Source organism: Nestor notabilis, unplaced genomic scaffold (genome assembly GCF_000696875.1).
Source record: "Nestor notabilis isolate BGI_N333 unplaced genomic scaffold, ASM69687v1 scaffold3243, whole genome shotgun sequence".
Taxonomy (NCBI): Eukaryota; Metazoa; Chordata; class Aves; order Psittaciformes; family Psittacidae; genus Nestor; species Nestor notabilis.
Genome location: NW_009922183.1, coordinates 15271 through 39896, shown reverse-complemented (window position 1 = coordinate 39896; position 24626 = coordinate 15271). Strand labels below are relative to the sequence as shown.

The 24626-nt window shown below is 47.4% G+C and overlaps 1 protein-coding gene across 1 annotated transcript; it reads left to right on the top strand.

Annotated features, from left to right (window-relative positions):
• Window positions 1–331: 331 nt before the first annotated feature.
• On the top strand, window positions 332–1765 carry LOC104403375 (melanin-concentrating hormone receptor 1-like; the record flags this gene model as incomplete). The annotated part of the gene is made up of 2 exons (XM_010011488.1): window positions 332–386; window positions 711–1765. Coding segments are annotated over 2 exons (1110 nt in total), but the record flags the coding sequence as incomplete, so codon positions are not given.
• Window positions 1766–24626: the final 22861 nt, after the last annotated feature.

The window sequence follows — 24626 nt, the reverse complement described above, 5'->3', positions numbered from 1 at the left end:
TTCTAGAAAAGAGACTAGAAAGAGGAAGAGGGGCAGGGAAGGAAGCTGGAAAGGAGTTCATGCTCCTGCCTAACCCTGATGACAGAGCTGGGGCACAGCCAGGGTACAGTCCCAGATCTCACAACATTGATAAGTGCTAGTTATCTGCCTACACGGCCAATGAACTCTGTGTGTCATGCTGTGCAACAGCTAAACCACCCAGCTGATGAGCTGAAGCTTTCTGACAACAGCTTGAGTATTGACTAGATCCAGATTTGTGGCACCTCCTCAGAGGCTTCATTTCTCCCATGTGCAAAGCACCAGCTGCCTCACCCATTCCCCTCAAAAATAGCTGGGTAACCAGCACACCCTGGAGGAGAAGTTCCTATCGACTCTGTCAGACACTGGTGAGTGCAGAAGCACACACAAGTCTAATGTTAGCTCCCAAAAAAAGAGCTGGGACATTTCAGAGCAGGACAGAAGTGAATCAGGAGAGCTGGGGAAAGAGGTCTACACATGGACACATTTGGGTCATGTGCTGCATGTACTGAGTGGCAAAGAAAGAAGTGTCAAATCCCCAGCTAAGCCTCTCCCAGTCTTTAACAGAGGGTCTTAAGCATCATTCCAAGCTACACCTTTGAGGGGGATGCAGCTGCAGGACAGGGCAAGCACAGAGAGGTGTAAGGAGGTTGTCTCTGGGTTGCACTCACTGCTTTGGTTTGTTTTGGCAGTAGCAGAGAAGCCAGCACCATACACCAATGTGATCATGCCTAGTCTCTTCAGCATCATCTGCTTCCTGGGCATTGTGGGGAACCTCATTGTCATCTACACTATAGTCAAGAAGAAGAAACTGAGATGCAAACAGACCGTGCCAGATATTTTCATCTTCAACCTCTCCATTGTGGACCTCCTCTTCCTCCTGGGCATGCCCTTCCTCATCCACCAGCTCCTAGGCAATGGCTCATGGTACTTTGGAGCTCCTCTATGCACCATCATCACTGCTTTGGACACAAACAGCCAGATCACCAGCACCAACATCCTTACAGTGATGACACTGGACCGCTACCTGGCGACTGTTTACCCTCTAAAATCTACCTATGTCCGCACCCCATGTGTTGCAGCCCTAGTTATCTGCTTGGTGTGGCTCCTTTCCTTCTTGACCATCATTCCCGTGTGGATGTATGCAGGTCTTATGCCTCTAGAGGATGGAACCGTCCGCTGTGCTCTCTTGCTTCCCAACCCAGAGACTGATATCTACTGGTTCACCCTCTACCAGTTCATGCTGGCATTTGCTGTGCCATTGATTGTAATCTGTGTGGTCTATTTTAAGATCCTCCAGCACATGGCCACCACCGTGGTCCCACTGCCCCAAAGGAGCCTCCAGGTTCGTACAAAGAAAGTCACCCGCATGGCAGTTGCCATCTGCTCAGCCTTTTTTATCTGTTGGGCTCCCTTCTACATCCTCCAGCTGGTTCACCTCGGCATCGACACACCATCCATGGCCTTCTTTTATGCCTACAACTTTGCCATTAGCTTGGGCTATGCCAACAGTTGCCTCAACCCCTTCCTCTACATTGCCCTCAGCGAGACCTTCAAGCGCCAGTTCTTAGTGGCCATCCGTCCCGCCAAAGAGCCATGTCGCAACAGCAGCTCCCTCAACAACAACAGCATGACAGAGGCCACCGTGTGTCTGAAGCTGGCACCAGAATCCACTCAGCAGACTCAGTTTCTGGAGGACTTCTCCCCACGTTCAGTAGCTCTGCCTGTGACTGTGGCTGTTCACTAGGGCACTCAGAAATGACCACCTATCACATCTGTAAGTTGATGGAGAAGCAGCAGCTTCAGACAACCCTTGGTGACGTGTATGAACTACAAACTTCCATCTCCAAGAGTTCCAGGTGCCTCTCTTTGTCATTGCAGGGCTCTGCTCTAACACTGCCTTGGCCTGTGAGATGCTGCATACTGCTGCTTCTTTCCCCTCGTGCATGGGAGGGCTCTGACACACAAGACACTGGGCCCCCAAAGAGGATGAACAGAAAAGAGGCAGAGAACAGAAAGAGGATTTCAAGGGGAAATGTTCACCCTGGAAGAATAAACCTTTATCAACAACATTGCCTGATGATTCCTCACCTCTGGGCCTGATCAGGGCTCCTAAGCAGCATGTCAATACAGAGCTTCTTCATTCAAAACTTAAACCTTTGAAACACAATGTCAATAGATTTATTTTTGATAAGCAACCTGACCTGCAAACTTTGCTGACTGTGCTCATAACCTAGAAGCCAACCGCAGAGAGAGATCCTGGGGCCTCAAGTCTCACCTAGGTCTGTCACTTCGCCCTTTGTCCAGCCCCATCTGCCTCTAGCGGGCTGTACTGTTTGGTAACCAGGACATCTTCAAGAACTGGCTAATTTTGATGCTAATCCTACATATTTCAGGCAAAACCAGGCAGTTACAATTGCACCGCTTCAAAGGACTACAAACAATTCTCAGAACTACCGCTGCTAACACCAGCTTTGTGGCTTTTCATGGCGATGAGCAGGTTTTCACACCGCTGGCTCCTCATGCTGCTCTTGTGCCTCGAAGCCTGCACGGCCATCGGGGAACCCCACGCAGAGGGTTTGAAACAGGACTAAAAAGCACAGTGTGCAGAGATCTGCGGGGCGAGGAGCCGTGAACAGGCAGCTCAGAGGAAGCAGAGCTGCTTAAGCAGCTTTCTCAATGTAACAAACGCTTTACAAAGTGGGAAGAGGGAAAATTAAATGTCTGTGTTTTGTATATGCAGCTTTAACAGTCGGAGGTTAGGAAATAGCTTTGCTCATTACAAAAGACTAGAGAATAGACAGCACAGATGAGCTCAACACAGGGGATTACACTGACAGCCTGTTCAGGGCTCTGAGGGGACTGTGCAGGCATTGTTCAACAGTGTCAAACCTGGAGGAACTGGTTACTGTAGATGAATTTAATATAAAGAAGAATTAAAACCATCAAACAGCACAAAAGAATCTGTTACCACGCTTATGGTTTCGTGCCACCAGCCACCCACAATATACCCAGAACAGAAATTCACCCTTACGCAGCCACACAGCAAAACCGTGTCACCAGCACAGGGCTTTCTAAGCCATATGAACACTGACACATGCACCTAACGCACACCCCACACACTCGTAGGTATTTTTAAGTACAGCCAATGCTTCATTCTACACCCTGTAGAGAACCAGGTACTCACTCGCCTTTGCTGATCAAAGCAAGCTGGTGTGCCTGCTTTTGACATTGTCAGGTGCAGCACGTTGCTTTTTGAGTCATTGAACGAAACTCACAACAGGGGCTCTCTGTACTTTCACCCCAGGCTCTGCCAACCTCCACCCACCTCAGCAGCACATCCACACTGTGACTACCTGGTATCTTGTCAGTTTTCCACCCCCGTTTCCTTGGGCAATAAAGCCAGACACATACAGAGCTTTCAAGCTTTATGACTAAAATCTTTGCCCCATTCTAATTGCCGGGAATCATCAGCTGCTGCTTTTCATGGAGCTGCTTTGCTCTTTGGTCAAACCCACACCAAAGGGCTCAGGAGCAAAGGTTGAGGAAGATGTGTGCTGTGCCAAGCCAGACCTGCTCTCAGCTATTGTGTTAGCTCTCTCTCATAAGGAAGTTAAGGGGAGAAGTGGCACACTTGTCTCTGAAAGGACGTAATAACGGTTGGGTGTTTTTTTCCCTCCTTTAACACCAGCAAGAGAAGAATGAAAACAGACTGAACTGCCAGGGCTCTCAGAGCAGCACACTAGGTATTACCTTGGCTGCACAGTAAAGGTGTTAGTGGTGGAACTAGGTTGTTCCCTTCTGATGCGGCCAAGCCACATGCTAAAAAGCACAGGGACACCACAGATCAACCAAGAAGCAAGGCCAGCACCAGCTGGTGCAGCACTCGTAAGGGTCTTCTTGGGTAGATCTTTTCTAGATCTCATCATACGGAAGTCAAGACACAGGACACGGGCACCTTCCCGGCTTAAAGTCCTTTTAGATCTCATTTATGTGAGGTGGAAAGCTGTGCTAGAGAGACCCCATTCCAACACCAGGGACAAAGCTTCCCATTTAGCTGGTGTCCTAGTAGGAGCACCTACCCCTTCCCACCACCCTGCGAAGACTCGTGGTTTCTATTCCCTGTGTTCCTCCTGCCTGTCCCCAAGGGGTTTCCTAGTCCAGATGTCTAAATACTGGCTGTGGATCCCTCCCTTTCCATGTGCATTCATAAAAGCTGTGGCAAACACTTTGGAACACAAGGATGCAGATATCTGTGGATGTGCTGGGAGGCTGGGAAGAAAGGTACAGACAGCAACCAAACTAGCAAAGAACACAGACAGCACATAGCTTTTTGCCATCTTCCCTATATCACCCCAAAGCACAAGGCAAGATGAGCAAAAGCCTGTCCTATGAAGACAGACTTTTTGATCCAACAACTTCAGAGGTCTCCCCCTATCTATGGGTCAAGGTAAGGCCTTCCAATAGCTAAACAGTCTCTGTGCGTCTTTGTGTGACCTATTCCAAACATCCTACCCCTTTTCCCTATTTTTCAGAGCCAGCTTTAAGTCAGAGTCTGACAATGTTGTGGTTTGTATTCAGCTTTACCACTGTCTCTTCTGTTCTTTGTATTTATTGTGATCCCCCTGTCTCAGTGCCTCAGTTACTGATGGCAGAGCCTGAATAAAAGGCATCTCTAAGTAGAAAAGGACACAGCTACTCACACAGAGATAGGAAGCCTGGAGTGCTGTGAGGTCTGGCTGAAGGGCATGATGAGAAGGGCACAGAGATAACACAGCATGTTTCCCTGCAGTCCTGCCTCCCATACACAGCCTAGTGTCTCTCTTGCACGAGACAAATAAAGAGAATCCAGCTAAATAACCAGGGGGAAAACCACCCCCAAAACCAAAGGGGGATAGAAAGAAACAATTCAATCTAGCTGTTAGCATCAATAGCCCGACACGCTGGATGAGACAAATTTCCTTGGCTCTTTTTGCCAGCACTTTTCTCATGTGCTGCCTTGTCAGACAGTAGGAAGACAGATGGGTTCACTCTTCACCCCCTCCTCTTCCCCTTCTTGTCCCTCAGAGGTGTGACTGAAGCCACATGTCACAGCTCTGCTCTTGATAAACTCCCACGTGGGGCAGATGGTCCAGTCACTTTTACTCCTACTTTCCAGACAGCAACAGGCCCTCCTTGGCTGGTCATGGCAGGATTCAGACCCTGGCTCACCCTTCTCAGTTACCTCTTTTCCACTATCCACATCCCTGTGCCCCCACAACATGAAAACCTCCTGCCTTCCCCACAGTCACAGCTCTGACAAGCCAGCCCTAATGACAAGCTAGAGCCGAGGTTCCCAGAGCCCTGCCAGACTCCTGGTGGTACCCTTCCCCAGACACCCTCCTCTATCTGGAGTCTCTGTGCAGCTAAACCTGCTCCGGAGCACACTGTACCCATGATGGGGTGCAAGAACAAGGCTGGGGGCTGCCTGGTGGGGAGGAGGGAAAGGTGAGGTGAGTCACTGGCCCCCGGGACACAGTCAGAACCTGACTAATCGTGTTTCATCAATCCTCCTGGGCTGCTAATTGGATGCACTTCATTCAGCGGGCTCACACCGGTGGGAGAGGAGCCACGTGGCAGGTACGGATACGTTCCAGTCTACGCGCTTCCCATTAGTCCAAAGCAGGGACCACACAGTGGTGCCCTTACCTCCCATTAGCAAAGCAACACACATAAACCCTCACCGCCCCCCCGCAGCCTTTCCACTTGCTCCGTCCCTGATGCAGGGCTGGAGAGGGAACAGCACACTTCAGCAGGAGGGAAGTAAAGGTCTGTTTCATCTCCAGCCTGCATCTCCCACTGGAGGGCTCTTCCAGCAGACCAGGATCTTTGGTGCCTCCAGGCAACAGAAGATGTACTTGTGAAGCTGTATTTACAGGGCAGCATTTGAATGGGGAGCTCACTGCACCACTAGAGGGAAAACCTTTAAAAGAGATGTAGACTTGATTGCAGGAGGGCATGAGACATGCATGATACCTGCTTTTAAAGCCTTTGTTCGCTACCTGTATCCCATTTGGGAAACAGATCCTATGATCATACAAGACCCAACAGCTGTTCCTCTCACAGTATCTTTCTACCAGTATTATGTTTGCTATGGAAATCATCAATCCTGATCCTCCAAGTCTGTCTCAAGGGAGAGCAGCAGCACTGGCTTCTCCTGAAGGGTAGGGTTGGGCTTCAACAACTGCAAAGTTACACTTGAGAAGTGACTTTAGTATGAGACACGATGGTGCACATAGTGCAGTGCTTCCAAAAGCACTTCAGGATGTGCTGAGGACAAGCATGCTAGAAGAGCCTCCAAGGCTGTCAGCTCAGTACCTTTGTATGAAAGATTCCTCCTCTAAAGCAAAGCCAGACTACATCAGCATCACCCCTCCCAAGCACAGCAGGTGAGCACCACAAGCACCACTGAAGGCTCAAGGCCCCATCATTTAGGTCCATACAGGGTTAGCCCCTTGGCAATGAGGACTGAGTTCTGTCCATTACGCCAGAGCTTGAGTTTACACCACAGCAGTCAGTGGGCTTTTAGGACAACAGGGACCAGACCCTACCCCAGGTACTGACCACATCATCATCCCGCACCCTATGAGAAAAGGAGATCTGCAGGGTCTGGCTCCACAGAGAAGCAGGGACTTTTCTGGCTTCAGCTGAACAGTGACACACACAGGTTTTGGTTTAGTCCTTAAACCTTATTTCTTCCACTTAAAACTAAGTAAAGAGATGAGCCAACCCTTCCCTCCAGCCTGTGCTCCTCTGTCCCCTGCAGGTTTCCACTCACAGGGGAGACAGGCTGAGAGTAATGACATCACATTAATTATTCAGGTGTTTGGTTATTAAGTTGCCTTTGCTAAGTCTGGAGAAGCTCTTACCATTCTCTTCCTACACACGCTGCTGGAAGCACAACAGCTCAGTAACTTGGGGCTGCCTTGCCCTGCTCCACCAGACACTTCAGAGGAGAAAGCAGAGCTCTTCATAGCAGCCACAGTGATGAAAAGACTCCTGCCTCATCCAGGAGCAGCTTCTCACACCAACATCCCACTGCAGGCTTGGGGATGCAGTCCTCCACCTATTCTCCCCTGGGCCCTGACCACAGAAAGCCAACACTAACATACATTCTGACATAGAGCACTTGATAGGGATAAGCATAGTGATGAAAATGGTGGGTGAAGAAGATGAGAGCTTCTTAAAGCTCTTATTGACTCGCTCCATTAGGAGGTTGGTTTTTGGAGGTGCACCTTCTCCAGCAGCCAGCTCCCTCCCACTGAGCAATGGAAACAGGTTTGGAAAGGAGCAGACTGTTCACACCAGGGTTCCCTCTGTCCTCCTTCCTGTCTGCTTGGAAATGAATACTTTGGATTTCAACTTGCACAAAGTATTTTGGGGATTCAATCCCCTCCCTTCCCCCTTTCTTAGTAGTCAAGTCCTTACAACCTTTTAGACCATAATCCCCAACTTAGACCTCCAACTGCAACCTACATTCATTGTTATCAGCACAGAGACTGCTTTAGAGGAGAAAAAGGAGTGAAATGTCAGTTCTCAGAGTGAGAGCACGTCGCTTGTCCTTTGCTTTTATTCCAGCCTAGAGACTTCTCCCCAGCCAAGCGCTGCCACTGAAGAAAGCACACAAACATTTGCTCCCAGGCTGAGCCACGTCGTGCCAAGCCGCGGCCCCCAGCCAGCACTGACACAATCTCTATGTTCAAGAGCACAAATGAGAGAGGCAGCTCAATGAGAGGGGACTCATTTGCTGGCATTAATATTCAGCCTTTCTGCAGCATGGGAAGCATCAATTGTTCAGTGTGAAATAAATCATGTGTCTTTCCTGGGGGGATTTTAATGAGACCTCCCCCCTCTTCTCCTGACACTCTCAGACTGGGGGTAAAAGGGGTGGAAAAAAAAGGCAAAACAACATTCCAGCATCTCCCCATCAACCCTGCATGGTAATGGCCCAATCAGGGTAATTAGGATGTCTCCTGTGTGCTCAGGGAGGCTTTACCCAGCAAATTCAGCCTGCTGTTCATTATGTTGCTGCAGCACAGCTAATTCCTCCTGGGTTTAGAGGTAAGGGGAACAGACCACAACAGCTTTGTATGCAGCTGGGAAAAGGGCTATGCTGAGCACAGGTTTTGGCTTTACCTCTAGTCCTACTAGATTTCCTGGTATGCTGAAGGCTACAGGATGGAAGAGGCTGCTGGTTTGGGTTCTTAGAAGAACCAGCATAAGGACCCATATGCCCTGGAGACCCCTCTCTCTATCTTCCAAATCCTTTGGAGCAGAGTGGCAGCTCCTCTTCCTGTGCCAGCCAGAACACATGTTAGAGCAGAGAAACATGTGTGCAGAAAACAGACCCCTTCCACAGACACACAGGGCAGACCTTTGGGGCAGGAAAGCTCACAGTGTGGCAAGGGACACAAATGGGAGCCTTTCCCAAGGCTGCTGGAAGTTGGATGGACACTTCATCTCCCTTGCCATTCTACACTATGTCCCATAGAGCCACCATCCCCTAGGTGTGCCTCCACATTCAGGCTCGCAGACACTATTGAGCCCCTTTGCCACCAGGTTTTAGGAGCTTCAACTGCAATCCCATCACCCAGAGATGCTCTAGAAGCATCTGCATCTCACCTCCCAGCTACTGGCTAACACAAGCCACTCACAGCTCACATCACTGGCCTAATTTATCACCATCCCTGTCCACGTGGCATCATGTCCAAGCACAGGCTTGTTAGGGATGGATTAAAGCTCCGTGGTGGATATCCTGCTATGTTCTCATCTCCAGATTTGGCTAAAGCATGTAGCAGAAATGCTGGTGTGCAAATGTGAGATGAGAGAGGATACCACTGTGGTCTCAGTCCAGGCTGCACTGAGCTAGCCACATAGCTGCACATTGAGACTTGGCTCAGTTTACAGCAGTGACTGCTTAATGCTTTACAAGCCTTTCCAGACAGGCCTGGCAGGTAGGCTCAGTCCCTCATTTTGTGGCTGTCTGCCCTTTTCCTTCTTGATGCCTTTGTTTCCTCGAGCCTGGAGAAGTTTCTTTAGCAGCAATAATTGCCAGCTCACATTTGTGAAACTTCATATGACTTAGTGGCTTTGCTTGGAGAGGAAGGCTTGAAAGAGCAGATGGGGGAAGGTTATAAAGCAAGATCTTAATGCAGAAGGTGTAATGGACACTGCTGCTACAGGGGAGAAGAAGCAGGGCAGCTGTGGACCAGACACCAAGCGCTCTCCTGTGCTTCTGTATCATATCACTTCTGCACATCCAGAGTCTGACTCACTCCTAGAACAACAGTAAACCAGGGAACCTGCCTTGAATGGTCAAATGTGGGACCAAATGGACTTTCTGAAGGGGTGCAAGTACCACCCAGGCTCAGCACCTATGTTCAGACTTGTATTTCATCCCTTCCAAAATGGGATGGCACCCCAAACATTACGCAGAGGTTAACACTCATCAGGCAAGCGCAGGCACCGGATAGTCCACGATCACACAAGGAGACAGGCCAGTTGCACAGGCAGCCTCAAACCCCTTCACTGCTCAGCCACAGGAGGAAATCCAGAGCCTGCTCTGGCTGAAATCCAGAGTCTGCCTCCACCAAAATTAATGACATGGGATTAGAGGAAAGCCAAGCAAAACAAGGCCTGAGTCATGCCAAAAGCTTCTTCTGTGGCTGCCCAAGAGTAGGTTTTGACATCTCAGGGCTCTGATTTCACCGCCAAAATAAGCTGCCAAGAAGGAAAGCTGACATGTTGCTGTCCTCTAGTTCCTTGAGTCTAATAATGTGAAATGCTTTACAAGTATTAATGACCCAAAGCTCAGATGATGGCTGGAGATAGGAGAATAATAATGATGATGATTTTATTCTTGGAAAGCGTAAGCTGTCATCTCGGATAAAATCTCCGGCACCACTGAGAAAAGCAACTGCTTATCTTGATTCTGTCCTTTAGTACAGGAAAGAAAAGCAGAAAAATAAAGAGTAGTGGGTGATTCAAGAAAAGTCAGAGTTACCAGAAACACTTGTCTGCAGCATTATAAGTGACAGATAAAAGCTACAGACCCTGCCAGCACCAGGAACCAGGCACATCAAGCTGAGCCTTGATGTACTGGAGACAGGACATAACCCCTGAACATAACCCAGGACATTTCTTTCATCTCCCCAAATCACCTCATTGTACTAATTCTTTCCAAATGTGCTTATTCCAAGAGCTGAAAAGATCTCAAATACATCCCATGGGCTTGACCATGAGTGACAACACTGCTTCAGATGAGCATGAGGTTGGCTAAGTGACATTCAGCCAACTTAGAGAATTACTACCAGAAAACAAGCTTCTGCAACCAGTAACAAGCTGTGTGATACATCAGTTCTGTCAGGAGTGTTTTTCAGGAGTGTTTGATCTTTGCTTTAAAGAGGAGCCATCAATACTAATGAACTGCAATTGTGACAGCTCAGTGTAGAAGCCCAGATTTTAAATTCTATATCTGACTGTTCATGTTGTAAAGGGACTCCAATGATGCTGCAGAGGCACCAGCTCTTCACAGCGATTCTTCAACCCTTTTGCTACTGTGTTAGATGTTACAAGTGCGTGGAAGGCCTCAAAGACCACACAGGCAGTTCAGAAAGTTACATCTAAGCTGCAATTCCTATTTTGGAACATATTTTCCATGAAAACCTCTGCAGAAACGAATTTATCTGCACACACACACACAAGAACAGCCATCTCTGGAGAGAAAGCAGCAGGGCACAGTCCAGCTACTGCAAGCTCTGGAGAAGTGGTATTTATATCAATAGAAATAGATTCAGTTGAAGCTCCTGTGGAGGGGATCAGTCATACCAGGATACCTCACCAGCACTGAGTCACAAGCAGAAACCCCATATCGTGTTTCTCCCCTTGCAAGAAGCTGTTGGGTGATGTCCATCAATTCATTTGCAAAGGAAGCTTTGAAGATGTGTCTCATTGTGACAGAAGCAAGATCCCACATCTCAGCCAGGGAAAAGCTGCTATCTCACCTTCCCATCAACTAGAAAGAGGTAACCTCTGAGGATACCAAGTTTTAAGCAAATTCCACAGTTCCTTTTCTCTGCTCCTTCCTCACCTTGATGATGAGTTAGACAAGGGCAGTACCATCCCAACTGGGCAGAGGGAGGAATCTGGGGATGGCACTGGTGGTGCCAAAGGGACAAGAGCTGTCTCCTACACAACAGGAGGGCACCAGGAAACAAAACTCAGCTTATTGGTAGTCTTTCAGTCAAAAAAGCCTTACTCCTGAAAAGGCAAAGCTGGTTCATTCCAGGGTAAAGGAAGCTTTGAGGAATATGGAGTATAAAGTGCAATAGGAAGACTACAGGTATTTCAGAAGATATATTCCTTTTAACCAAAGGAATGATGAAGAAAGACAGGGGAAAAAGCTAAAAGGCTTTTTTGACCAATGGCTAAACCAGGTTTGGCCTTTACCAAATCCAAATGGGAACTTTCAGATGCTCTTATTAACTCCCAGAAGAAAAATTGCTGTCTGAAAGCAGGAGCCACTCAGTGACCTGCGAGACATCTGCCTGCACTTGGACAGTGTCACACTTAACAAGGACACAGCTGGCAGTGGTGGCTCTGCAAGTGGCTTCTATTACCCCATCCCACTGCTCCACAGCACATCTGACATTTGTGTGTCCATGGCTGCAGTTCAGGGTGCATTAGTGGGAACAGCAACCATCTCAAGGGGAAAAGCTATTAGCCTTACTTGAGTTGTAGCTGGTTGGGAATAGAGGGAGTGGGAACGAGTATATATGCTATACTGCTTTTGAAGCTTGCAAAAGTGCCATAGGTGGTGCTTTCTGCAGCACCATCCAGCCCATGTTATCAGCATTAACAATTCCATGCCTATAATTTGCAGAGGGGCTGGAATTAATTGATCCCCTTTCTATAGTTGGAGAAACTGGTGCTTATGTTGGGTCTGACATATTCCAGTAAAACACATCAGAGCCTGGCTGTTCCCCTGTGATTTGCTCACCCTGGAGTAGTCACATCTGGATACATTTCTTTCCCTCCTGACCTGATTTTCCAACATTGGGCTTCAACTTAGATGTTTCCTTTTAGGATCCCAGAAGAGTTTTTCACCAGCCTCCAAGGTCAGGACACCACGATGACAAGTGCATCAACTGGAAAAAGTTGGTCAGTTTTCATCAAATAACTAGAAGCAAAACATCTTTAGTCAACAAGATCCATGACCAAGGGTGATGATACAGGCACTGGGAGGCGACAGAGATGCAAGGAAGGTGTAAGGACTCAGCCAAGAGACCAGTCAGCACCGTTTGTGCCACCTCAGGAGAGGAAATAGTCCAGAGAAACCAGCAGCACCCCTGTGGGGCTTCTTTTAAGTTCTAAAAGGAGCACTGGGCACAGGAGCCAGGCAATTTCAGCACTGAGGGAAGAGTAGCCAAAGGGAAACAATCATCTTGTTTTATGAAGGAAAGAATTTGTGGGTTTGATTCTTTTTCAGTAGTACACCTCAGAGGTCACTTTCTGCTACTTTCTCCTAGGGATGGAAATAAAGAAAACAAGAAATCAAAGTCGATTCCAACTTTTTGAAGCAGACTTTGAAGGTGGAATTATTGAGCTAATTAAAACCAGAGGCAAGTTTTACCAAAGTCTGTTGCAGTCTTATTTGCCTTGTTAGTAGCTCTGTCAGAACAGTTGATTTTGGTTTACAAGACTGCTGCTTATACTACTGCTGTTTAGCTGGCGTAGGGGTTTCAAGATACCCCTTGCTTGCTCAGCTCCCCTCCCTGGGCATGCCCTGGCCCTGCTGTTGCCAGAACACCCCACACAGCAAGCTGAATAAACCTAAAGAGCAAAGCAGCATTCAGTGTCAGCAAGAGGATGTTGGCAACAAACCCATCTAACATAACAGTGAAAGGTCCTTCCTGAGCTTCTGGCCTGTCTGTTTCCATCTTAATTTTCTCCCTGTTAGACAAAGCTAATTTAACAGTTCAGAATGAACCTGGTGCTCAGAGCATCTCTGCTGAGATATCCCTTAAGGTGGGTGATTGAACTGAGCAAAGGCTTGATTTCCAATCCTGGACATAGGAAAGGCTCTTGCCCATGTTCACATCTACCTGAATGCAACTGCTTCGTTGGGCTGAGCCTGAATCCATCCCAGCAGCCTGCTGAGCACATCTGCATCCGAGAAAGGGGTAGCAGCATCCCTGAGCATCCACCACAGGGACCGGCACATGCTTGGCCCCTGCAGCCACGCAGCTTTGTTTCCATAACCATCTTCCAGGGTCAAACAGGGACACTTCTTCAGCAAAAACACTTCCCTTTCTTCTGGGGGTTCATTATTGATGTTACTATGGTTCCCATCTTCAGCTCAGGCCTTTAAAGTCAGGAGCATCACTGTGTGCAAATTGAGGGAATTTTCCAGTCACAAACCCATTGCACAAAGGGGCACTGCCTCTTTTCATACCAATTTCTTATTTATCACATTTGTGCAGAGGGACAAGTTCTCATTGTACGACGCAGCCCCCGAATCCGCAGCACTTAAAGCACAGATACTCAATAGACCTTTTCTAATTTAAAACCTGAATGAATTTCAACTGATTGAATGACTTGCACAGCTTTTTTCCCCTCTCTATTGTACAATGAGTATTAAAAGTCAACCCCCACATTTGATTTGCTGTGAAGTCACAGACTTCAGTCTGTTCTGTTGGGCAGTAACAGAGCCAGAATCAAGTGGATCAATACCTTTTGAATTATTTCTCTGCAGCTCTCCTCCCACATTTATTCCTATAAGAATCTGGGCAAATTTACTTTACTTGGATAAGCTGAAGCCTGAGCTTATTCTTGGAGGTGTGTACGTAAGAACTATCCGTGCTGTTCGTGCATGGTTGAGTCAGGATAACAGCAAGATTAAACATCATGTTTTGTTGTGAGCACAAGTGTGCACACACGGGCCTGCTGCATACAGGATTTAACCAACCAGGAAGGCACACTAAACAGCTACGAATGCAGTGATTATTCAGATAGTCACAGATAGGGCATCCACACAGGGAGGCAGATCTGAACAGCTACAGCACAAGTATAACCCTGCCATTACACTGGATAATTTCCTAACAGACACGCCAGACTCCCCCCCAGCACAACACAGCCTTTGAGCCAAAGATCTATAAGCCAATTTACATGGAAAATTAGGAGGTGCCAGAAGAGCAGAACTAAGCAGGTCTCAAGGATATTAATTCCTGCTCCCTTAGCCTTGAGCTTTCAACATAACACTAATTTAAGATCACTGATGTTAGACTTTCAGCAATACTGTGAAAAGAAGGAATACTCCACTTAATGCTTGAGCTGGGTGAAGATAAACCACCTAAAGAACCAGCCTGCATGTGCAGCTAAAGCATTTCAAGCCCAGCCACACTGAGACACTTACTCCAACAGCAGATAGACAAGGGCTCACCCCAACCCACAGCATCTCTGCATCCCAGACCCCAACTGCCCGCAGCATGGAAGAGGTAACAAACGACACCCAGCTCTGTCACAAAGAGCTCTTCACTTCAAAGGTTACCCAGCACCATCTTCCCACTTTCCTCCTCCTTCCAAGCTCCCTGACCAAGGCTGTGGACATGCAGGGTTGTGATGATTTTGCTCTGGAGTACACCTCCCTCCCTCCAAGCGCTACAAGTTGTTAATGAGTTTGATACAGGGGGGTGTAGAGGACACGCAGCACCCTGCCAGTCTAGTCTGTCATCTAAAAATTCATGATAAATCTGCAGGCAATTTGCTGTAGGCCAACAAAGCAGCAGCCAATTAATTCATGGCTGGGTGCAGTTGCATCAACAGAAAGTGGATAAGAGATACAAACCAGTAGTGCCTGCTATGAGCAAATTAGCTGTCTGTTTAGGCAGAGCAGCACACAGTAATGAGCTGATAGCCATATCAGTGAGTCATTAGAGGGGACACTAGAGCTCCTATTCCATGCCGTTACCAAGTTTTAGCTCTTCCCAGCAGCTAGGGCCTCGCACAAAGGCAGGGCAGAAAGGCCATTTCCATCAGGTTGAACAAATACAGCTGCAAGATGCTGAGGTTTGGTCATGCTGCTTCTCACAGAGCCTCCAGCCCACAGCTGAAGTGTTCCCCTGTCTGGCTCTGCATCCCCTATTAGGATCCTCCCTGCATCTATACAGCAAAACAAGGACTTGTCTTTATCAACTCTGGGAGGCAGCTCAGCCCAGCAACAAATCATAGAATCATACAGGTTGCAAAAGACCTTTAAGATCATCAAGTCCAGCCACTTCTCCAGGACTGCCAAGACCACCGCTAAACCATGTCACCAAGAGCTTCATTCACACTGTGGACACTTCTGAGTCCAAGTGCCTCCTGCCCTGCCCATCAGCACACAACAGCCTCTGCACATTTGTTGGTTTGAATACAGACACCTGGGGTTTGGCTTTTTCCTCCTCCTTTCCCCAAGCAGCAAAGGTTGGCAGCCCAGAGGGTCATCGTGTGTTACTCTGTGCCTGACACAGCAACTCCTGCACCTTCATTTCTGCGCTTTTGGCCATGATTGGAATATAAATACCTGACTTGCTCCAGTTCATGCCTGCAGTGGTGCAGCCCCCAAGAACTCAGGAACATCAGACAGACTTGATGCCTTCTATAACCCAATAACATGGGCAGCATCCTTCCTCTGCCAAAGCTCTCCCCCACAGCACAGGAAACCAGCCTTTTGGGAGCTACAAGGATAGATGACAGCAATTTCTCTGTGAGATGTGCTCCTAAGGTCTCTCCCACCAACCTGGCACCCTATAACCACTCATTTTGGATTCTTATCCACACCTATGGTGCTTGGTGTGACAGGATTTTAACCCCTGCCATTACAAAGTCAGCACCAGTGGAGTACATGCTGGGTGTGACAAATATCTCCCTGGAATCACATATAATTTCCTCCACCTCAAGAGGGAAGCTGCCTCTGAAGGAAAAGGGCAACAATAATTAAAATCAAACCAGACAGCCAGACCAGGGCTATGACCACATTGCTTCATGTGCTGCTGCTGCTGCAGGCAGTCCTGCTCCTCGTGCCTTCACACTGAATTCACACCCTCCCTTGTTAATAAGGTCTTCTGACACAGGCTATGAAACTACATTAGATTCCAAACCAAGGCTGAGAGTACCACATCGGAGGTGCTCCTCTTCCTCCTGGGAGCCTGAATACCTTCCAACTCAAAGAGCACCGGTGAGGGGAGAGTGTAATATTTCCCCATTAGCATTCCCCTGCTTCTCCTCAGAAGAAACACCAAGCAACTGCTCCAGAAACTCATGTCTCTTATGAGTTAAAGTGGTGGAGGAGAAGCAACCAGGCAGCATCGCTGCAGAGGAGCAAAACAGCCCCAGCCGCCACTTTTTCAAAACCACCCCCACCAGCCACTTCACCCTTCCAGGTGAAATGGAGACCCTGCCCAGCAGTTGCTGCAGGTCCTCATCCAAGTTAACCCTACAAGAAGGACTCTGGCCTCTTTGTAGACATCCACCCCCCTGGTCCCCAGCCTGCCAAACCAGCTGCTCCTGTCACAAGGTGCTTTCCCCTCCCAAATCTCTACTTTAATCTGCAGCTTTTCCAAGAGATTTAAATTAGTTTAAAGCCAAAATTAAAACTCAACCTTTCATGTTCTTTATCCTCAAAGAGCTGCAGAACCAGAAAATCCTTCACATCCGAGCTGGACCAGGTCATCTTACATTAAAGATGGGGCAACCAAGCTGCATTTGGCTAACAGGTAAGGATTAATCAGCACACTCTGAACCCAGCCCAGGCCAGTCCCTTGTTTGCTGAGCAGCCACATGAGAAGAAAGCTGGAGATCTCTCACCGAGCACCTGCTGAGGCCTTTGTAGAAGGACACCCTTAACCTCATGTGATTTAAGGTTCGGAGCTCAAGGTCAGTCCTTGCTCCAGCCGGGGGGCAACACTTCCCTCCAGCCCAAGGACCTGTGACTCAGCTCTGAATCACCAACCAACCTCTTCATCTCACCCCCAGCACCAAACCGCGCACAGGAACAATTAAAGAGAGGTATTGTCATGCTGAGCAGCTTGCAGGGCTCCTGCAGTTCCGACAGCTCCTCCAGTCACCGTCTGGGTTGCAGGGGCAGAGGCATTTCTCAAAGAAGAGCCGGCAACGGAGCTTTTCTGGCCGATTTAGCGGCGGGTCCGTTGCCACGCTGCCTCTAACCAGGAGCGCCGAGACAAAGCCCCAGCGATGAATGACACCCAGCAGCGAGGCTCGGGAAGAGTTTGAGCCTCTGAGTTGTCAGAGCGATGCACAACTTGAGATGCAGCCGAGGTCAGGTCCAGAAAGGGGCTGTGAGCCGAGTGACGCTGCTCACAGGAGCTCGGTTTATTCACTTAGGTCAAGCTGGAGAATTAATGTGGCAAAAAAGTAGAATCAAGAGGCTTTGGACAAGGAAGAGTGAGCAGTGCTTTTCCCGGCAGCTCAGCAGGCTGCAGACACTCCTCTGGAGGGGACCACATGAAGCGGTGGGTCCCCTGCATGAGCACACCACCAAGAGTGATGCAGGACAGGTTTGTGGCGGTCTTTTCAGCACTGCAGTAGAAAAATCCTCCCCAAACTGGAAGGCAAAGTTCTCCAGTTTCCCAAGAATGCTGGGGATGAAGGCAATGGAAGAGAGGCAGCAGAGTCCTGACATCACTGAGTAGCAGTATCCTGTGTCCTATAGTAAGCTTCATCCTACAGAAGTAACAGCACTACTTCACTTGGATGAGATGGAAGTAAAAGGGCTCATCCCAAACAGAACCAAAGCAAAGAGTAAGCTCACTTGTGCTAGAATGAATTCACTATATTGCCCTCCAGGAAGCGATGCTAACTAACCCCCATCAGTCACTCATTGAGCAATTTCAGCTCTGTAGGTTGTTCAAGAGCAGTGTTGTGAACAGATGCCATTTGAAATGGAGTGCTTTAGTTCTTTTTGCTAAATGCAAGATATCACTCGGTTTGCAGGACAAATCCGTTTGTATTTCAAAAGACAGACAAGTAGTTTCCAGTTCCTCTCACAACATTTTCTAACAGTTAATGTAGTTGGTGACTGTTCAAGATGGAAGACCCTTATATGAGACAATGAAAAGATGTTCAAGTATCTGCTTATCTTTGAGTAGAGACACTTAAGAAAACAAAATCCACTTCCAGAGCACCTCAGATACTTGAGCAGCTCAACATCTCCATGAATTGGGAAACTTACATTTTAAGGATCATGTAGAAGGCTGCAATAGCTAAATACCTTGGTCACATTCGTCCTGTGAGGACTTATTCTATCCCACTTTTGTGGGAAGAAAAAGATCAGCCTCCACTCACAGCAAGTTCCCCAAACCTTCTTCCACCACCCATGCTGGCAGCCTGGCTCAGGCTCTGCAGGAAGTCCCTTGTCCCCAGGTTGTCACAATCCCACCACAGACCAGGAGCTTGGGCTCACACCCGTCACTGCAGCTCTCCTGGTTCAGGACAGCCCCATTCCCTATGGATGCATGCTTTGCTCCAGCCAGCTGTGGTGGGAAGCTGGGTGAGCTCCAGTGTCTGTTATCTGGAATTAAAACTGATCATCCTTACAGGCAGAGCTTATCATTTCCCAGCATAAGACAAGCTTAAGAGAAGGGACCAGCTTGGAATAAGGCAGGAGACTGGGAGAGATGCTCCCAGAAGTCCAAGAAGCCAAGGGTCCCACGTTGTGCCACTGCTCTCAGGTTTGGACCCTGACCTTTGCCGAGCTGCCAGAGCTCCCTGTGACACACAGCCAGGAACAGGGTCGATGTCCTGGCAGGCAAGTTTGCAATGGCACAGACCCACATCCCAGCACCCTCCTGAGCACAGGCTGAAGGAGACATCACAGAGCTGGCCATGCTGCATTGTCAGGAGCCACACAGGAACACTGCAGTTAAAATAGACCAACAAACCTCTGTGCTCTAATCATGGTTACTGGAAGCCAGAGGAGCACAGAGGCACATCATTAGAACAGATCCAGCTGCCCTGGAAAATACATCTGATCCCCTTTGAGAGGGAGGCACAGGGTGAGAGTGTGATACAAAAGGAAGAGGGATGGATTCCCTCCTATTGTCCCTGCTCAGTGCCAAGGCTTCGACTCTGTTATAGGAGAACTCCACCTCATCTGCACACAGGCAAATCTCAGAGAACAAATGATTTAAATAGAGCAGCTTTGATTTCCAAAGAGGATGAATTTCCTATTTCTTCTTGGGATTGCAATTTTCTCCCCATGCTGCAGAGGATATGAACAAACGAGCAGGGAATGAAAGGGATTAATGAATGAATGAGTGGGACCTGGCCTCCCAGCTGCAGGAGGAAGGGGGGAAGCCAGCCACAATGCCAGAGACTGCCAGAGCAAGATAACCCACCCCTATGGCTAGTGTTTAGCATTACAGACACCAATGGCTCCCAGGATCCCTCCCCGTTCAAATGGAGATGAATTAATAAACATCTCTGAAAGGATTCACTTAAAGGGAAAAATCAAACAAAGAGAAAGGTAGGAAGGGTTTAAGGTTTAGACCAACCGCATATTGCATAGAGACGGCTGGCTTTGAACAAATGCTGTACTTCCAAGTGCTGACACCACTCAGTTTCCCCACACATTTTGTTCTCCTTGGAAGATGGGGCCAGATGATGCTGGTGTCCTCCCAAAGCCTTTAAAACTGCAGAGAACCAAGATGGCATTTGGTATTTACACCAAGCATTGCTCTTTCAAGACCTATTGACTCTCCTGATGTAGCTCTGTGGAAGCTGCAAAACTAGGAAAAGTTAAATCTTCTTTCCCCCCCTTATTCTCAAACTGTTTGAAGTCAAGACCAACATCAGGGGATTAGAAGCAAGGTTTGTGATTATGATTAGTTTTCAGCCTGGTCTGCTTCACATGGCAGTTGGTTTCCCGTACTGATGCCCCTATAAACTGCACCAATGCACCCTTTGCTCTTGATCTTTGCTTTGGCTCCCCAGTGCTTGGGAATGATGGGACACATGAAAGCCACATTAAAGCCACCATGTTTTGTTTGGGATTCGAGAAGCAAGCAACCCTCTAAATCTAAAGAGTTAATAGTTACCCGTCATTCTATTGTAATGCATGGTTTAATTTAAAAGCAAAGCTTAATTTGCAGATTAATTACTATACTCCCTGAGTGGATGAGCTTGCAATAAATCACATGGGTGTGAAATTGCACAGCAATTACCTGATGGCACATAAAGCATGTAAATGTTAGTAAACAAGTGACACCTAATGGAGGCTGATGTTGGGAACTGCAGGCTACAGCCAGCAGAAGTCATGGTGCAAAGTAGGTCAGGGGAGTAGGCGGCAAAGAGAACAGAGATCAAGGTGTTGAGCACCATTCAAATCAGCCTTCAAGAGCAACATGCGAAACTAATGAGGGACTTGCAGAAACCAGCAAGTTATAATGGAAGTTGCTGGAATTTCTCATAGTGCTGGGAGAGCAGATTTGAGAGGTGAGCCACTGGTCAGCCCCAGCCTCACTAGCTGAGTGAGGAGCAACATGGACAGATCTCAAGGGGATTAACCTTCAACTGATAGTTGCAGCAGATGACAGCTCTCTGGTGTCACAAGCCCAGGTTCCATATCTCACCATGGACAGACCAGTCCTGCAAAGCTATTCTCTTACAACAGCTATTCATTTACAGCATGCTAGGTGATGTTAAGGTCCTTTCCAGCCCTAACTATTCTATGATTCTATGCTTTGGGATGCAGATCTCTGATCTGAATGGCTTCATAATAGCAGGCCCAAGTGTGTTATTATTTCCTCTAAGTCAGGATGAGCTGGAAACAAGGCAAGTTTAGAAGTAGAGGGGCTTAAGCTTTGGAGAGCAGTCTGGCACCCTCAGGACCCACTTATGGGATATCTGGGTGATGTATCCCCCTCCACAAGCACCAGCACTGTCACCCCACAACACACTGCCTTGGCAGCCCTAGCACTTGTTGCCAGCACAGGACCAGTGCTGCTGGGTCAGGCAGTCCAGGGGCAGAGGAAAAGCCTCTCATCCCCCTGGAGGTGATCCCAAAATGGACAAGTGGCATTGCTGAGTAAAGGTGGCACAGTGCTGCAGAGCTGGAGATAACAGAGCACCTCAGTCCGTCACTGCTAACAACACTTGCAGCCTCCTAGGCGAGATTCAGTTTGCCAGAGGGGCTGGGATTTATTACCATGATCAAAGCACTAGGAACAAATGTTGGATGGAAGCTGTGAATGCTGCAGCTTTATACACACTCATCCAGGGCTTGAATAAAGAGGAGTAGCCAAACCAGGCTGCAATCTGTATCCAGGGCCAGAACATTGATTAGAGCCAGCAGGAGGTGTGGAGCCTTCTCTAATTCAACATTGGCTCTTTCACTGCAGGCTGCCCACAGGGTTGCTCAGCAACACATGGGCTGATTCTACCAATTTATCCAGGGTGAGCCCTTGGAATCCCAGGGGGAGATGCTCTTACCTGGCATTGTGTGTGAGTTGTATTTGCACAGCCAGGATGAGCTGCTGCAGAAAACCAGGGGTCCCCAGCACTCCAAGGTAAGGAGGGCATCATTCACAGGGGTGTATTGCTCGGGTGGGTGGGTGTTGGGGGGGAGGGGGGGATTGGAAGTGCTGTGTGTGAGACATGGACTTGATCCACAAAGTGAGCAGTTCCATATCTCAGCAAGGAGACCCAGCCTGTGAAGAGACAAAGCTAGAGGCTGAAGTGAAAGACAGTCCCCAGGGGAAAATGGGACAATGGAAGAGTAGGAAAGGACATAAGGGACAAGCCAAACAGGAAATTCCAGAAACACCTCCAGACAGTCCTTAGGGAGGATGTTATTATATTGGGGGCAGGAGGGGGAATCCTGCACCCGGGATAAGGCAAAAATGATGAACTATTGTATATTTGAATGGACCAAGGAATCCATAAGACTAGAGAAATTATACTGCCCTAAATTCGGGTCGTATGAAGGCTGGATATGCCAAGTGTTAAATTTATATGTAAATTCCAAGGAACTGTTTAGTCAGGAATAAAGTGAATATGCAGCATGCTGGAAAGGGAAATAGGGATCTTTAAAGTAGGGGTGCGGGAGGACAAGGAAAAGGAGAAAGAACCAGCCTGGGACCCCTCAAATGTCTACCTCCCCCATATAAATCCTGAGGAGGTGGGAGGACAAGTAAAACCCCAGGCTCCTGCTAGAAAGGAAAGTCGGATGAGGAGATGGCAAGAGGATGTAACAGAGCTCACCGGGTTGCATCTCTTATGAGAGGTCCCGATGCCTGGGGCTCAGAATGGGGTGGGATTCCTAAATGTGCCATTAACAAGTACTGAAGTCAGGAATTTTAAATAAGGAAGAAACTATTAGAAGATCCCCTAGGTCTGTCTGAACAGTCAGATCAATTTCTAGGTCCAAATGTGTGTATCTGGGAAGAGATGCAACCCATTCTAGGAACACTGTTCTCCTCTGAGGAGAGACAAATGGTTTGAGTGGCAGGAATGAGAATACGGGAAAGGGAAAAAGTACAAGGAGTAGCAGGCGAAGAAAAATTACCCTTGCAGAGACCTGATTGGAATCAGAATGATCCTGCAGGGAGGAAAAGTATGTCTGATTATTGGACATTGATTATAAGAGGAATTAAGGAGGCAGCCCCAAGAGGGGCAGATGTTAGTAAAGCTTTTGATAACAAACAAGGAAAGGAGGAATCTCCAACGGACTGGTTGGAAAGACCCCGAAGAAATATTCCACAGTATTCTGGGATTGATCCAGAGGCTGTAGCGGGCCAAGAATTACTGAAAGTAACTTTTGTTACCCATGCCTGGCCAGGTACCAGGGAGAAATTAGAAAAAATAGAAGATTGGCATGAAAAAGGAATAAATGAATTGTTGAGAGAGGCCCAGAAGGTGTATGTGAGGTGTGAAGAGGAAAAACAAAAGGCCAAGACAAAAAAACCTTATGGTTGCAACAGTACAGGATATAGCAAAACTTAGAGGCAAAGCATCTTGGGGTCCTGGGCAGGGGATGGAATCCTTTGGACCAAAAGGAAGCAGTCCTTCACCCTTAAGACGATCCAGGTGGACAAGAGCAGAAGTCCCAGGCAATGGGAAATGCTATTACTGTGGGCAGAATGGACATTTCAAGAGAGAATGTCCAAAGAGGGAAAGATTTATGGGTTTTTTAAATAGATCAACAGACTTTAAAAAGAACTTTAACCAAATTACCAATAGAAACTTGAATGCCGTGGACAAAGTGTTTACCCCTAGCATTATTAAGAATTAGGGTAGCACCGAGAAAAGACTTAGGAATTTCCCCATATGAGATGGTATTTGGACTCCCCTATATGGGTAATTGGGAGAGAGTCCTGGCTCTGGAATTAGGAATATCTTATATAAGGTATACCTTAACTATTGCAAAAATGTTAGAACAACTCGGAGAAAAAGGAAGACTTCCACGAACCACTCCCCTGGATTTTAAGACACACAATCTCCAGGCAGGAGGTTGGATACTAGTAAAGACCTGGAGGGAGGATACCTTAAAACCTACTTGGGAAGGACCCTTCCAGGTACTATCAACCACCGAAACAGCAGTTCGGACAAAAGAAAAAGATAGCAAATGAAAACCTTTTCAGAAGGGGGAGTTTGTAGGAAATTCAGCATTTCTGATTGTTGTTTAAAAATTGATGATAATGGGGAGGAAGGATGAGAGATTGCTACAGATATTCCAAAAATAGCACACGTACCAGTCCAAAGATGGAAATCCATGATAGACGCTGGTTGGTGGGGTGAGTTACTTGGTGGAAGAAATTAGGACTCATATTATTGTGTGCTTTAGCAGGTCTTTTATTTCTACCCTGTTCAATACCCTGTTTTATAAGATTATTCCACAGTGTAATTCAAGGAATGCAATTAACAACAATGCCGACATCCAGGGCTCAAAAGATCATGATTCTACCAAAACCTAAGAGAAAGGAAAATCTTGAAAAAGCAAATAAAATCCTCAAAAGATTGAAAAAATCCTATTAAATAATAAAAAAAAAAATATGACACTTCAGCAAAATTAGCAAGTAAAAAGAAAAAGGGTGGAATTGTAATAAATAACTAACTGAATGGGGAACTTTTGCTTCAGCTACCACATTTGTTTAATGCTCATAATTTTGGCAATATTAATGTGCGTTAGGTTACAATGTTTTATGCGGATATATAAGCAAACCAGCAGCCTAGCTTTGGGAAGTAGTCTGTGGTGATCTAGTCTAACTTATCTTGAGTCTAAGATAGGCATAACACTTGCTAAAGCAACAGAAGAAAGCTGTTGATATGGCCAGTTTCAACTGGTCTTGCAGTTACAGAAGCAACTAACTGTGCCAAAGGCAATGAGAGCATCGTGAGGAAGACTTCTTATTTCATCTCATTAACCCCTGCCCAGGACCATCCAGAGAGCAATGCGCAAGCACCAAAGTGAAGAGACTTAGGATAATGAGTTCCTGGAACTAATTGTGATACATGTTGCCTACCCTCGGTAAAAACTATGAATACATAACAATATGAGAGATAAAAATGAGCCT